Source organism: Pinus tabuliformis, chromosome X (assembly GCF_031772625.1).
Source record: "Pinus tabuliformis cultivar Carrire ecotype Pingquan chromosome X, CPIR1, whole genome shotgun sequence".
Classification (NCBI taxonomy): Eukaryota; Viridiplantae; Streptophyta; class Pinopsida; order Pinales; family Pinaceae; genus Pinus; species Pinus tabuliformis.
In genome coordinates, this window is record NC_142308.1 from 714421315 (window position 1) to 714435958 (window position 14644).

General features: G+C 39.8%; 1 protein-coding gene across 2 annotated transcripts in view; it reads left to right on the forward strand.

Annotated features, from left to right (window-relative positions):
- Positions 1-2153: 2153 nt before the first annotated feature.
- The window catches only part of LOC149141957 (adenosine/AMP deaminase family protein), a 240879-nt gene continuing 228388 nt past the window's right edge, over positions 2154-14644 (forward strand). Inside the window, exon 1 of one of the 2 annotated variants that reach the window (XM_089449110.1) lies at positions 2154-2463. In XM_089449110.1, the coding sequence (XP_089305236.1) occupies positions 2372-2463 (92 nt within the window). In that variant the 5' untranslated portion in view covers positions 2154-2371. The remainder of the gene's footprint in view (positions 2464-14644) is intronic. The other variant, XM_089449109.1, reaches the window with a different exon arrangement.

The following is a 14644-nucleotide window of genomic DNA, read 5'->3' on the forward strand; positions in this document are numbered from 1 at the left end:
AAACTATGAAAAAGGAGCTAAACTCTTTGAGTTCCGACAAGAGGGCAGAAAATGGTTTATCGCGTGCCCTCAAGAAAGGAAGTGGTTTTAGACTGGGAGCACGCGATTGCACTCAGCGCTCAACACATAGCCTCTCGAAAACCACTTTATCGCATGCCTTCGGAGAAATAATGAACGTGCTAGTTGGAGAGCGAAATTGCGCGACAACCTTCGGATGACAGAGGACAGATCAATGGTGCAGGCTGTTCGGATCAGTTGAAGAGCGGGACGCGACAACTGTCAAATGGTTTGTTCTCGAGATCAGTTCCGGGGAAAGGTCGGACGGTCGGGGTCCACCTGCACCCGCTAGTACTTTCGTTTATAGCCAATTTCTATTATAAACGTATTTGTTCCACGTTTATTGCAATTCGTAACTAAAGTGTGTTATATAAAAACCATAACACAGAAAAGTTGACAGAAGAGCGTTTAGAGGAGTGTATGGTGAACTGTTCCAGGGGGTCTGGAGGTCAGGGTGACCAGTATGGTCGTGTGTATGCTCATTTTGACTCGAAGTTTTGAGCGGAACATAGTGGCAAGTTCCATTTCTGTCTCGAGACTCTGTTTTTGAGCTCACACCTATAACAACCATTTGAAGACATAATAAAGAGGTAAGCACTAGAAGCTAGGACCAAGAGACGTAGCCAGGAAGTCTGGTGAACTCCTTTATCAATTTTGCTTGTGTTGATGTGTCTGATTGCATTTTTATAATTGTTTAAGTGTCTGTGTTATTCGCAATCTTATCGATCCGTTGCACTAAGTAACATAGGCAACTTCACACATAAGTCTGTAATACCTTTATCAAAATCAGATCAGATTCTTACATTATAATCTTCAATAAACTTTTAAATCAATGTTATGATATTTAATTAACCAATATAGATCCATTTTAAACTTAGATTTATCAACCATCGATATAGATCAAATTTCTTAACATGTATTTTTTATCATTTAATTCCATGTCATGTCTTAATTCTCTCATATTAAATGATTAAAAATTACACCTTAAATAATTTGATCCTTCTTGGTGTTTGATAAATCAAGGTTTAAGACGAATCTAGAATAGTTTAATTTTTACACCAAACAAAATCAAATAACTACACACATGATAACATGCACCCATGTAGTTATTTATTTATTTAATATTTTAAGGTAACATTACGTTATGTGATAATATCTACCCCATAGTGGATTATAGAACACCTTGTTACTCTCATGGTTAGCAACATGTGTAGTCATAACAATTAAGAGCATGCGTTTTCTCCTAAGAGGACACATGTTCAAATCGAAACTATATAATATAACACCTTACTACTCTCATGGTTAACATCATGAGTGAGCATAATAGCTAAGAGCATGTGTTTCCTCCTAAGAAGAAACAAGTTCAAATTTAAAAAGAGTAGACATGAATATGACCCCTTTATCGCCCAAGCAAAGAGGTCCCATACACCAATTTGATGTTTGGCTTAATCATAACCTTAACAACAATAACTACTACTATTACATTTATTAAGGTAACTACTTTTCCATTTTAAAACTTAAAATCATCTATTTTGCCAATTTTAATATTAAATTTTAAAACAATAATTTAAATTACATCAAATTAACTTTATAAATAATTATATATTAAATTAATTTCAATCATTGTATTGATTTGATTATATTTGTTTAAGTTGTAAGCTAGTTAATTTATCATAATCTCCCATTTATCACTAAAGAAATCTAAGATTAAGTTAGTGAGATTATCACCATACTTCTTATCCTAGCACAACCACTCACAAATCTTACTAGATAAATAAACTAAGTTTCTAACCTGGAAAAAAACCCAAACCCGAGATTGATTAACAAAGGCCTTCCAATACCATTCGACCTAACCCAGTGTACTCACTCAAAACAACTAAGTTGAACAATCTTAATTTTGATCCTGCCATCAAATCAATAGGCGAAGAATACTTGTAAAAGTACTCCACAATTTCTACGCGTGACATTTAAAGTACTCCACAATTTCTACGCGTGACATTTAAAGTACCCTCTCTATATATTAAATAGTCCACAGTTTCTACGCATGACATTTAAAGTAATAGCTTTATCTTTCGACAACGTTGGACTTTTTGACTGATCGAGACAGTGTTTGGAATGGTTGGAAGTCAGGCATGCCATCACCATGATGATGATTGGAGATTATAAGTCTTCGATAGGGCCAAAAATTATGCACTATTGAGATCCTCGACAAACCACAGCCCACGACACGACGACGAGGATAACAGAAGGTAAGTAAAGGGCGAGTGCGAGTGCGAGTGCTAGTGCGAGGGCAGGGGCAAAGAAGTGAAAGAGCATGGCCGAAGAGTTGGAAGAGTGGTGCCGTTGTCTTCCGAAGGTGGAGCTTCATGCTCATCTCAACGGGTCTATTCGCGATACCACGCTACTGTAAGTTTTCAACTCCATTTATTTACTTTTACTGATACTTGGGGCTGGCTTTCTTCCATGGAGAAAACCCAACTCCGTCCAGGGGTTTTTATTTTTATTTTACTTTTTTCCTTCTTCTTTTCTATGCGGAGCTGTAAGCCAAATATCTTCCCAAGCAACCACCGCAGCTGCTGCTTGCAAATGACAGTGATATGAAGTAAAATTGAGTGAGACAGAGGACATTGCCTGCAGCAAAACCCAGTGCCACTTATGTATCCAACCACAGTGACTTGAACCTATCCACACAGATAAATAATCTTTATTAAAATTTTTCAATGAATGTCCCTATATGACCAAAAGCAGTCAATATGAATAGAAGGTTGTTATCATCGATTTATTTATTTCTAAATGAAGGTCTCTATATGACCAACAGCAGTAAATATGAATAAAAGATTAGTCTATCATCATTATCAGTTTAATGTATGTGTTTCTATAGGAAAAGACAGGAAGACAGGGATTGGGTTTGTGAAAATGGGCATGGCAAGGTCCGAAAGATTTGGGAAACTAGGGTAGACTTCTTAGGAAATGTCGGGCGAAAAGAGACCAGAAAACATTTTATTGAAGCATCAATAAAACTTTTTAAGTTCATAATTCGCTTATCAAATTCATAATTCCAATCAGACATAAGATAATAAAAATACAAAACACAATTTATAAATTGAACCTCAAAGCAGAGTAAAAGAAAAAAATCATTGTAAAATCAAAATCTTAATTCAATATTTATTGTTCAATGTTCATAATACATGTCTGTAAGGATTTAAGGAGGAGATCATAAATGTCAAAGTGCCTAATGGCAACGTCATCGCTCAATCGTCACATACATTGCAACTAGCAGGTGGTGCATCATGATCTAGATCATTATCATTGTCCAATGGCAGTGGCTCATGTCCTTTGTCCTCTTTCGGCAGGTGGGCATTAATAATTATCAGAGAGTCCATTGTAGATTTTTATAGTGCAATTAAGACAAACACAAATTTTCTGCCAGATAATTACTTCCAATGATACAATTACTTCTTTAACACATTCAAATCATTAAGCATTTACACTTCAGAAAATTTCAACCATAAATCCAGTAGGGCAGTAGAGATCACAATAAAATAAAGATGCACAAGAGACGCAGTTTACCTTGGGAAAACCCCAAACCAAGGGAAAAACCTAGCAACCTTTTCTTATGAGAAATTGTCCAATTCAAATCAATTTGTACATCTGAAATCCAGTCAACATATCATCCCATTGACCATGACAAAATCCAAGTCAAACCAAGTCAAAAGAAAGAGAGTCAAAATCCACTCACAAGTCAAATCTGGTCAAAGAGGCCGAATTTCGGCCATGCTGCTCCTGGTCAACTTTGGTCAAAGGGGGCCGAAATTTGGTCCTGCTGCTCCCCATAATTTTAGGTCAAACTGCAGATTTTGACCTGCAGTCAAAGTTTGGTCAATGCCCAGTTTCCTGCTTCAGAATTTGGTCAACAAATAGTCAAAGATTCCAGGAATATTTGGCCTCCAAGATCAGTAAAATATTCAGTCAAACAAAATCAGAATAGCCCAAGTCAACTTTGGTAAAAGCAGAAAATAGAGAGGTCAACTTTTCTGGTCAAACTTGTCTTCTTCCCTTCACACATGTGATCAGATACTCCTTGAACAGATCCGAATTTGTTGTGTGATCATACCAAATGAGGAGGTTGAGTCTCTCAATATATATGTGGTTGACCAACTGGAATAAACGCAGGGGTCACACCCTTCATTTGGTGGGTCGACCTGTCCATCATGGAGCCTACATGAACCATATATAGTTTTTTTTTTCTTTTGACTTGTTGACTTCAAATACCAACCGTAGCTACATATTTTGAACACTCTCTCTTAGCCAGGGAGGTAATTTCTTCTTGACTTCCATAGATGTACATATGATGAATATAATTTCTTCATAAGAAAGGGTTGAATCCATTAGCCAAAAATTCATGGCAATAAAATACTCACAGGACCAATCTCTCCAACCATAAGCAATGGTTTCCCAATTAAATACCATGACCTAAGAGAGCATTCCAGGTCTCAATACTCATAGAGCCAATCTCCTAGCCAAACTTCATGGTTTAGGGAGCAATCTAGGCTTGATACTCACAAAGCCAATCTTCTCAATCATGATTTTGGTCTCCTAGTCAAACTCCATGACCTAAGGAAGCAACCCAGGCTTTGATACATATAGGGCCAATCCCCCTGACCATAATCATGGTCTCCTGGTCAAACCTTATTACCTAAGAGAGCAGTCCAGGCCAATCTCCCTAACCATAGACCATGGTTTCCTGGTCAAGCCCCATGACCTAAGGGAGATTCTCTACACATAGATGCTACAACATCAACACTCCCTTTCACCAAGGGAGGGATTCTCAATAACTCCAAGCCTATCCATGAAGTAAATAAACTTCATCCGGGGCAAAGGCTTTGTAAGAATATCAACAACCTACTCATTAGTAGAGATGTGTTGGAGCCTCACCGCTCCTTTTTGAATAATGCTCCAGATGTAGTGATACTTGATCTCGATGTGCTTTGACTAGTCATGGAAAACTGGGTCTGAGAAAGCTTCATACAAGTAACTTCTCAAGTCACACTGCTTTACAACTCACCAAACAAGCAACAATATATTCATCTTCAGCAGTACTAAGTGCAACAGACATTTGCTTCCTGCTCATCCAGGATATCATAGCGGAGCCCAAACTAAAACAACATCCTGAAGTACTCTTCCTATCTTCTGCACTTCCAGCCCAATCAGAGTCAGGGAATCCTTGCAATTGTAGTTCACCATTTGATACATATCTCAATCCATAATTAATAGTGCCATGTAGATATCTCAATATGTGTTTCACTGCAATCCAATGCATGGTTGCGGGGGAACGCCCCTCCCCTCGTCCCACCCCCTTTGAATTTCTCTCAAGAGTGGTCTTGACCTCATCGGATTTCATATGGAGAAAGTAGAATTTTAGATCTCACTCAAAATCCAACAGACTTTTCAGTTTTCAGGATTTCAGGATTGGAATGTTTCGATTGGATTTTGTCACGCACTAGGGTATGGGACTCGTATTTAATCAAGAGCACCAACCCCTCTATGTACCTCAATGTTAGTGACATTGGTTGTCGAACTCCTCTATCATGACCCTACTAAAAATGTACCCATCACTTAAACAAAATCTTGACTTGACATGCTATATTTTTTCTATCTTATGTTAATTGCTTAGAGGGTGATATTAATGACAAAGATTCCAAGAGAGGCAATGGTTTTATTGATGTGTAGCTATTTGTTGTAGCATGACTTTTTTGGATACTAGAGGCCATCTACAATGTATTTGTTGATGTATTTTCGGTTCAGAAATGGATTGCACTCGATGCTATTTTGGTTATGTGCACCCTTATATGCTATATAAATGAGAACTTGTAACTTGTGGACATGGTTGATGAAGATTATAACTTCTAGATGATTGATGTTATATGGTTTAATCCATGTTTTTATGCTTTTTATAACTAATTCATCATTCTACATGCTTTTGTTGACATATATGCATCAAAATATATAAAAAGATATATTATATAAAATTCTCTCCAGATTCACTCTCGACCTGGGAGCTTTTGAAAATGTCTCTTCCCTCTCCCGCTCCCTGCTCCCACTGCCACTCCCAAGTAATTGTGGAAAATAGTGAATGAATGGATTCCTTGATTTGTGCCTTAATTCAAGGAATCAAATTTGTGATCTTCTTAATCATGCACAAGTTCTAGTGATGAGGACGAGTTCAAGAAGTAGTTTGACTAGTGCGAGTTTGTGGAAGACTAACTTAATTGTCTTATAGTGTGAGTTAAATTGGGAATTGAGTGAACAAGTGGAGTTAGCCTCCTAAATTTTAGGAGGATCCAGTTAACTAAGTGTGTTGACTTCTGTTAACTAGAAAAGCTCCAGTTCAACTCCTGATTTAGAAACTCACTAACAATAGCCTAATCGAAAAGCTTATAAGGAGATCGAAGGCACACAATTGATCATTCAATTCTTGAGCACGAGTTTGTGAGCAAGAGAGCTTGTGAGAGGAACAAGCAAGAGGATTTATCTTATGTGAATTGTTAGATGAGAATTTCCCTTGGGAAGTAGATCAATATTCTTGCAGAGTTGTTTCAAGCCTAGTTCAAGGCTGAGAAATTAGATTGCATTCTCTATTGAAGCAAGGTTATTTGTAAGAGATCTGTAGCCTATTTTTCTTCAATAAAATTTTCAAGCAAGCAAGGGTTTTCCTTGTTGGGTTCCCTAGAAAAATTGTGTTATTTTTGTGTGAATTTTGTGAAATTATTTCTGTTTTATTCCACTGCTATTTGGTAGAGAAATTCTGTGTTTGTGTGAAAAGAAAAATTATTTTCAGATTGTTCATAACAACAGATTAGAATTTCGTGGAAATTCTACATGGTATCAGAGCTTTGAACAGGAATCTATCAGCACATAGTCTTCAAGTTTGCAAGATGACAACTCACATAGGTTTAGGATTGAGAGAGCAGGATAGATTGGATGGCTCTTCAAATTTTGGTGTTTGGAAGGTCCACATTGTTTTTGTTGGATGTGTTTGTGCTAAAAGATTTTTCTGAGAAAGGTGTTGCAGAACCTTCAGATCCAGACGAATTGAGGCTCTTCCAAAGGCAAATGGCCAAGGCCAAGAGAATGATCTTGGATGGACTTCGGGATCATATAGTTCCTCATGTTGCAAGTAAAGATACAACTAAGGACATGTGGGATGCCTTAGTCAAGCTCTACCAGAACTCTTTAGAGAACCAAAAGATGGTCCTCCAAGAAAAGCTGAGGACAATCAAGATGCATAAGGGTGAGAGCGTCACTGCCTATCTCACCAGAGTTCAAGAAGTCCGTGATGAACTAGCAGCTGTTGGAGAGAATCCCATAGACACAGAGCTAGTTCAATGGGAGTGGGTTTACCAAAGATTGACATACTTTTGTTTAGAGTATTACTGGACGAGATAAGTTGCCAAATTGGGAATGCCTATGGAGTGACTTTATCCAAGAGGAGCTAAGGCTCAGGTTAGTTTAGACTTCTAGCAGTAGTGGCAAGGGTTCCAAGGTTGAGAGGGAGGAGGAGAATCTTGCTTTTGCAAATGAGGTGAAAGGCAAGAAAGGCAAAGGGAAGAGTGAAAGCAGTCAAAAGGGTGACAAGAGGAAGACAAATTTGAGTAAGATCGAATGCTTCCATTTCCATATATTTGGACACTATGCTTCCAAGTGTCCTAATCGAAAGAAGAAAAGGTCGAATAAAGAGCATGTAGTTACATTAGCTAAGGTAGATGAGTTTGCCTCTCAGTTTGAGAAGGACTTCTCATTGATAGCTTGCATGGAAAGCTCAGTAGGGTGTAGTACGTGGTACATTGAATCAAGAGCCTCTTTCCACATGACTGGAAATTGAGAGCACTTTAGCCAGCTAGATGAGAAGGACACATGCAGGTGAATATCGAGCTTGGAGATAATGGCAAGTATGCTACCAAGGGAATTGGTACTGTCATCTTTGAGAGGGAGTCAGGTAATACTCTTCATCTCAAAGATGTTCTCTATGTTCCAGGGTTGAAGAAGAACTTGGTTTCAGTAGCTATCCTTGAGGATAAAGGATATGATGTCATCTTCAGCAAAGGTAAGGCTTACCTCCAACACTTGGCTTCTAGATGTAAGAAGTAGATAGGTGTGAGGGTGAAAAATCTCTACAAGTTGCATGTAGAGACTGGTGCAACCTTGAGTAGCAAGGCAGGATGTACAGATGTAGGTGAACTTTGGCATAGGCGCATGGGACACTTATGTCATGGGGCGCTGAAGATTCTTCAACAGATTGCCACAGGATTACCAGCAGGAGGCCTTGACAAGAGTGGAGTGTGCAAGGGATGCACGCTTGGCAAGTATGCCAAGTCTTCCTTCCATGGTCAGGATAGCAGAGCCAAAGGTATTTTGGAGCTGGTGCATTCAGATGTGTGCAGGCCCTTCTCTTCTCCATCACTGATGAGGCACAAGTATTATGTTACTTTCATTGATGATTTTTCTCGGAAAACTTGGACTTATAGCATGAAAAAGAAATATGAGGTCTTAGATAGGTTCATGGAGTTTAAGGCCTTGGTAGAGAAGTAGACTAGGAAGAAAATCAAGGCAGTGAGAAGTGACAATGGTGGAGAATACATCTCCAATGCCTTCAAGGAGTTTTGTGCAAAGGAAGGTATTGGGAGAGAGTTGAAAGCACCTCATAACCCTCAACAAAATGGGTGGCTGAGAGGAAGAACTTGAGTATTGTTAGAGCAACTAGGGCTATGTTGCATGATCAGGATCTGCCTAGGTTCTTGTGGGCAAAAGCATGCAACACTGCAGTATTTTTGCAGAATAGATTCCACACAGGGTGCTTGGATGAGTCACACCAGAGGAGGCTTTCACATGCAAGAAGCTTGATGTTTCACACTTTTGGATTTTTGGCACAGAGGTCTAATGTCATGTGTCCAAAGATAATAGGAAGAAGTTGGATGCCACAATAGAGAAGGGTATCTTTGTGGGGTATAATGAGACATCTCAGGCATACAGGGTGTATTTTCCAGGACTTAGGAACACAATTCTCAGGTGAGATGTGAGATTCCAGGAGGACAAGGCTCTGAGAGTTTCCTTAGAGCGTGAGCAAATTACAATACCCGAGGAGGAGCTACTCACTTCCAAACAAGAGGCACAACCAACACCTCAAAGTCAGCTACAACAACAGTCCAATGGCAAGAGGGTAGCACAACAGGATTTGCAGCAGGATGAGGAAGGCAAGCCAGATCGAGAGGTTGATCCAAGAGGCTCAGGAGCAGGTCGAGTCTCCTAGCACCATGTTTAGGTAGAGTAAACAACCATAGAGGTACACAAGTTATATGGCACTGATGATAGAGTTGGCGGGCACTGAGCCTTCTTCTTATGAGGAGGCAACTTCTCAGCTGGTTTGGTAGGATGCCATAGTGGAGGAGTATTCCTCTATCATGAAGAATGATGTCTAGGAGGTTGTTCCGCGACCTGAGGGGAAATTAATAGTTGGATCCAGATGGGTGTAGAAATTGAAGCATGGAGCAGACGGGAGTGTGGAGAAGTTCAAGGCCAGGTTTGTGGCCAAGGGCTTCTCACAGATTGAGGGCATAGACTTTGAGGAGACTTTTGCCCCAATAGTACGATATTCATCCATCAAGTCTAGTTTAGCACTTGCAGCATAGATGGGGTGGAGGATCCACTAGATGGATGATGGACGTGAAAACAATCTTTCTTAATGGGGTTGTTGAGGAGGAGATCTATATAGAGTAGCCAAAGGGGTTCGAGCAGTTCAACAAAGACACATATGTGTGCAGGCTGAAGAGAGCTCTTTATGGACTTTAGCAGGCTCTGAGAGCATGGTAAACTCGGATTGACAACTACCTTCGAGGATTGGGCTTTCTTTCTTAATGGGGTTGTTGAGGAGGAGATCTATATAGAGTAGCCAAAGGGGTTCGAGCAGTTCAACAAAGACACATATGTGTGCAGGCTGAAGAGAGCTCTTTATGGACTTTAGCAGGCTCTGAGAGCATGGTAAACTCGGATTGACAACTACCTTCGAGGATTGGGCTTCACTAAGAGTGACGCAAATGCCAACCTGTACTACATCATGGTTGGAGGGCTTCCGCTCATTCTAGTTCTCTATGTCAATGACCTTATACTGACTGGAGATGAGAGCTCGATCCAGGATTGCAAGCAGGACTTTGCAAGGGAGTTTGAGATGAAGGATATGAGGTTGATGCACTATCTCCTTGGCCTAGAGGTTTGGTAGGGCGATGGTGAGATCTTCGCGGGATAGGGCAAGTACATAACGACGATTCTCTGAAGATTTCATATGCAGGATTGCAGGCCCATGGCCACACCTCTAGTCACAAATTGGAGAAAAGTGGATGCTACTACAACGAAGCGAGTGGATCATACAGTATACAGGCAACTCATTAGGTTGTTGATGTACTTAGTTAACACATGACCTGATATTTGTTTTGCAGTCAACCAACTGAGTTAGTTCATGGTTGAACCAACCAGAGTGCATTGGGTTGTTGCAAAACATGTGTTGAGATATCTCAGAGGCACAACGGACTATGGATTGTGGTACAGACAGGTTGATGGAGTGAAGCTTGAGGGCTTCATTGATGCAAATTGGGCAGGGAGCTCCACAGACAGGAAGAGTACTTCAGGTGGCATCTTCAACATTGGGTCAGCTGCAGTTTCTTAGTACAACAGGAAGCAGAGATCAATTGCACTCAGTTCAGCAGAGGTCGAGTACATGGCTGCTAGTCAAGCAACTTGTGAGGTTATTTGGATGAGGAAGTTACTTGTGGGACTTTTTAGACAGAGGATGGAGCCTACCATGATACATTGTGATAATCAGAGTTGCATTAAATTTTTTGAGAATCCAATGTTTCATGATCGTTCAAAGCATACTGAGATCCGGTATCACCATCTTAAAGATTGCATGCAGAAGGGGATAGTCAAGCTACCGTACATTCCAATAGGGGAGAAGATTGCAGGCATCTTGACCAAGGCATTGACAAGAAGCAATTTTGTTCATCACAAAGATAAGTTGGGAGTTGTATAGAATCCCTTCCTTGCTAAGAGAGAGTGTTGAAAATAGTGAAGGAATGGATTCCTTGATTTGTTCCTTAATCCAACGAATCAAATTTGTGATCTTCTTAATCATGCACGAGTTCCAGTGATGAGGATGAGTTCAAGAAGCAGTTTGACTAGTGCGAGTTTGTGGAAGACTAAGTTAATTGTCTTCTAGTGTGAGTTAAATTGGGAATTGAGTGAACAAGTGGAGTTAGCCTCCTAAATTTTAGGAGGATCCAATTAACTAAGCGTGTTGACTTTTGTTAACTAGAAAAGCTCCAGTTCAACTCCTAATTTAGAAACTCACTAACAATAGCCTAATCGAAAAGCTTATAAGGAGATCGAAGGCACACAATTGATCATTCAATTCTTGAGCAAGGGAGCTTGTGAGAGGAACAAGCAAGAGGATTTATCTTGTGCGAATTGTTGGAGGAGAATTTCCCTTGGGAAGTATTGTCGCTTGGATTGTATAGGCACTGCGACAACCGCTCAGGGTGGGGGCTGTCACTCTAATCCCCGCCCACTCCATTTTAGTTGTCTCCCAACAACAGGCTATGGAGGGTAGTCGCTACGCGAACAAAAAGAGAGACAATTTGGGAACCAAGCTGTATGGGAGACATAGTCGAGTGGCCTAGCTACTTGGATAATTTAAGCAAGATATGAGATTGGATTCACTATTGAGACCAGTGCCTTATGGAGTCAAATTCTCGCATATTTACAAATTAGATGCCAAGTAACCAGATGGACAACTGCTGCTTGGATGCTTACGCAAAGGATGTGAGTGATTCTTAAATTAAGATTGCTTCTGTTGTCTAAGTACTTAGCTATGGTTATCCTATGACAAGAGTGCTTAATTGATGAATAGAAAGGAAATCTTAACAACAAGAATAGGTGCCAGGTTATCAAATGCCAACAAGAGATATCCACGATATGATCAATCATTAATATGCTCAAGATAAATATATTCACCAAGTAAAGAAACAAGAGCACCTGTCTACGAATGATAGAAATATTAATGCTAATTAGGAGTCTTCCAAGATAATGCCAATGATTTTAAACACTTAAGAGATGGATGGCTTAGTGCTCTTTCAATTACCTCAAATGCCAAGACAATTAGATCACGAGTGACGTGACATGAAATGTTTAACCATGTAACAAGATATTAAATGCTATTGATCCTGTTTGCAACCTCAACAGGCAAAATGTCAGTGATCACCAAATCTGAAGTATGATTAGGAGCAAACACAGATATCACCTCAGCCTCCTTTATGCACTTAGATTTCAGTATCAGTACAACTAGATCTTCTTTGCCAATGATTCTTTGTACACGGAAAAGAAGGAGATTGATTATTCGAAAGGTTGACAACCTGAATGATTTAGCAATTAAAGAGATGATGATAGTGCTAGTTAGATGCTTGAACAAATTTTGACTTTCAATGTCCTTAAGCAACATCAACCATGAAATTCAATTTCTGATTAAGTACATGTGTGAGTGAATTCGAGTGCAGAGAATTGAAACTCATAAACAACAATGAACTTATAATTTACTTCAGTGACTCAAATGTGAGCATTTGGAACATGAAGCATAGGAGCAACATATAAATGTTATGACAGCAGTATATAAGCAATATATTTTCCTTTGAGTCAGATTAAAGAGCAACAGCAACGATATGTTTATGTCACTAATGCATCTCAGACCTAGACCAAACAGACAATGCCAAATTCTTTGGTGTGACAATTTATGAGCAATTTATCATGTCAGTTTAATGAAACAAATGTCACTGTCTATATCGGATTTCAATATGCTGCCCCAAAATATCGTAACAGTTGTGAATTTGGCTTGTAATACATGTCAAATTTATGTGTGTGATTTGTTAATGCATTAGACACCTTTCTAGCTGATCCTATATTGATTTTATCCAAAAATATTTGCTACTGATATATAAGTTTCAGATGCTGCAAACGTGAGATAGAGAGAGCTTTGAGCATTAGGTAACCAAACCAGTTGCCTTAGGCCAAGAAGATTACTTGTCCAAAAATTTCCTCAGAAGATGAGCCACCTGTAGACACGAAACAATCCTACTATCTCTGCAACAAAAATACCCAAGGATCAGCCCAAAACTTCAATGATGCCCACATAGATAAATGGAGGCAGTTGAGGTAATGATTAGGCCAACGCAGCAGAAGAGGATGAGGACGGATGTAGGGGAGAGGGAACAGACAAAAAGGAAAGAGGAGAAGTGAAGGAGAGAAGGGACAGGGAAGGCTGAGCAGAAAGGATGGGAGGCTATAGCAAGCTAGAGGAGGGCTGCCAAGGGCATAAAAGGCAAGACAGAGAGGAAAGGAGGCAAGGGCAGAGGCCTCAAGTCTCACGGCAGGCCTGAAGGTAGGAGAAAGAGCTAACGAAGGGTAAGAGGAAGGGAGGAAAAGGGGAGATAAGGGGGGAAAGGGCAGAGGAGAAGGCTGCGTTGGAGTGATAAGGAGAGAAAGTGGTTGCCGTGTGGGAATGTGTTAATTTTAGGCAACAATGGTATGTTCTATGCTTTAGAGAAATTTTACTTCAATTTCTATATTAGCCCAATATCAATATCCAGATTAGCAATCACACCAACATGATAGTAAAATGCAGATAGAACATAAACATAAACAGTAGAAGACAAGCCAAGACAAGAGGACACAAGATGTGGCACCAGCCAGGGACAAACCCCAATGTGAGAAAACCCTTGATCAATTCTTCTTATAGTCTTCAATAGTTCAGCAGAGAGAGATAGTACAATTTACCAATCTAATAATTTATAACAGTAGAAAAAGAGCCCTAACCAGAAAAGTCAACGTTGGTCAACATGGCATATTTGACCCTTAACAAATCGGCCAGCTTCAGTCAACTTCAACAGCCCAGTCAAAATCTGGTCAAACAGTCATCCTGTGGCCAGCCCTAGCCACAGTCAACGCTGGTCAAAGTCAACGGATTGCCTCGATTTCTATGCCTAGAAATGCGGTCTGCCCAAACAGAAATACTTCACACAAAAGCGCAGTCAAACAGGTCAACACTGCTGGTCAACGCTTGGTCAAATTGTCCCTGAAATTTGGTCAACACAGTCAACGCCCAAAAAACAGAAAATTTCCCTTCTTTCCTTCGCACGTGTGGAGAGAGATGCTGCCCAGAAATGCGTACCCAATCAATGAGGAGAGAGAGATGTGTGAATTGTTAGTGTGCCCAAATGAGGATGAGGCATCATGTATTTATAGCATACGTTGAGGATGAATAGACGTGACTGTTGGGCTTCTAAGCCTACATATGTTTGCTGGCCGACCTTGGCAATTTGTCCATAACCAAAATAAATTCATAACTTCATTTGTAAATGTCAGAATCAGATGATCTCTAGATCAATCCTACACCTCTCGGAGAGAGGAATCCAAGAAAAATATCAGCTATCATAAATAAGATGACCCATTGGAGTTTGGCCCTAGTTTCCAATTTTAACATCCCTCTCAA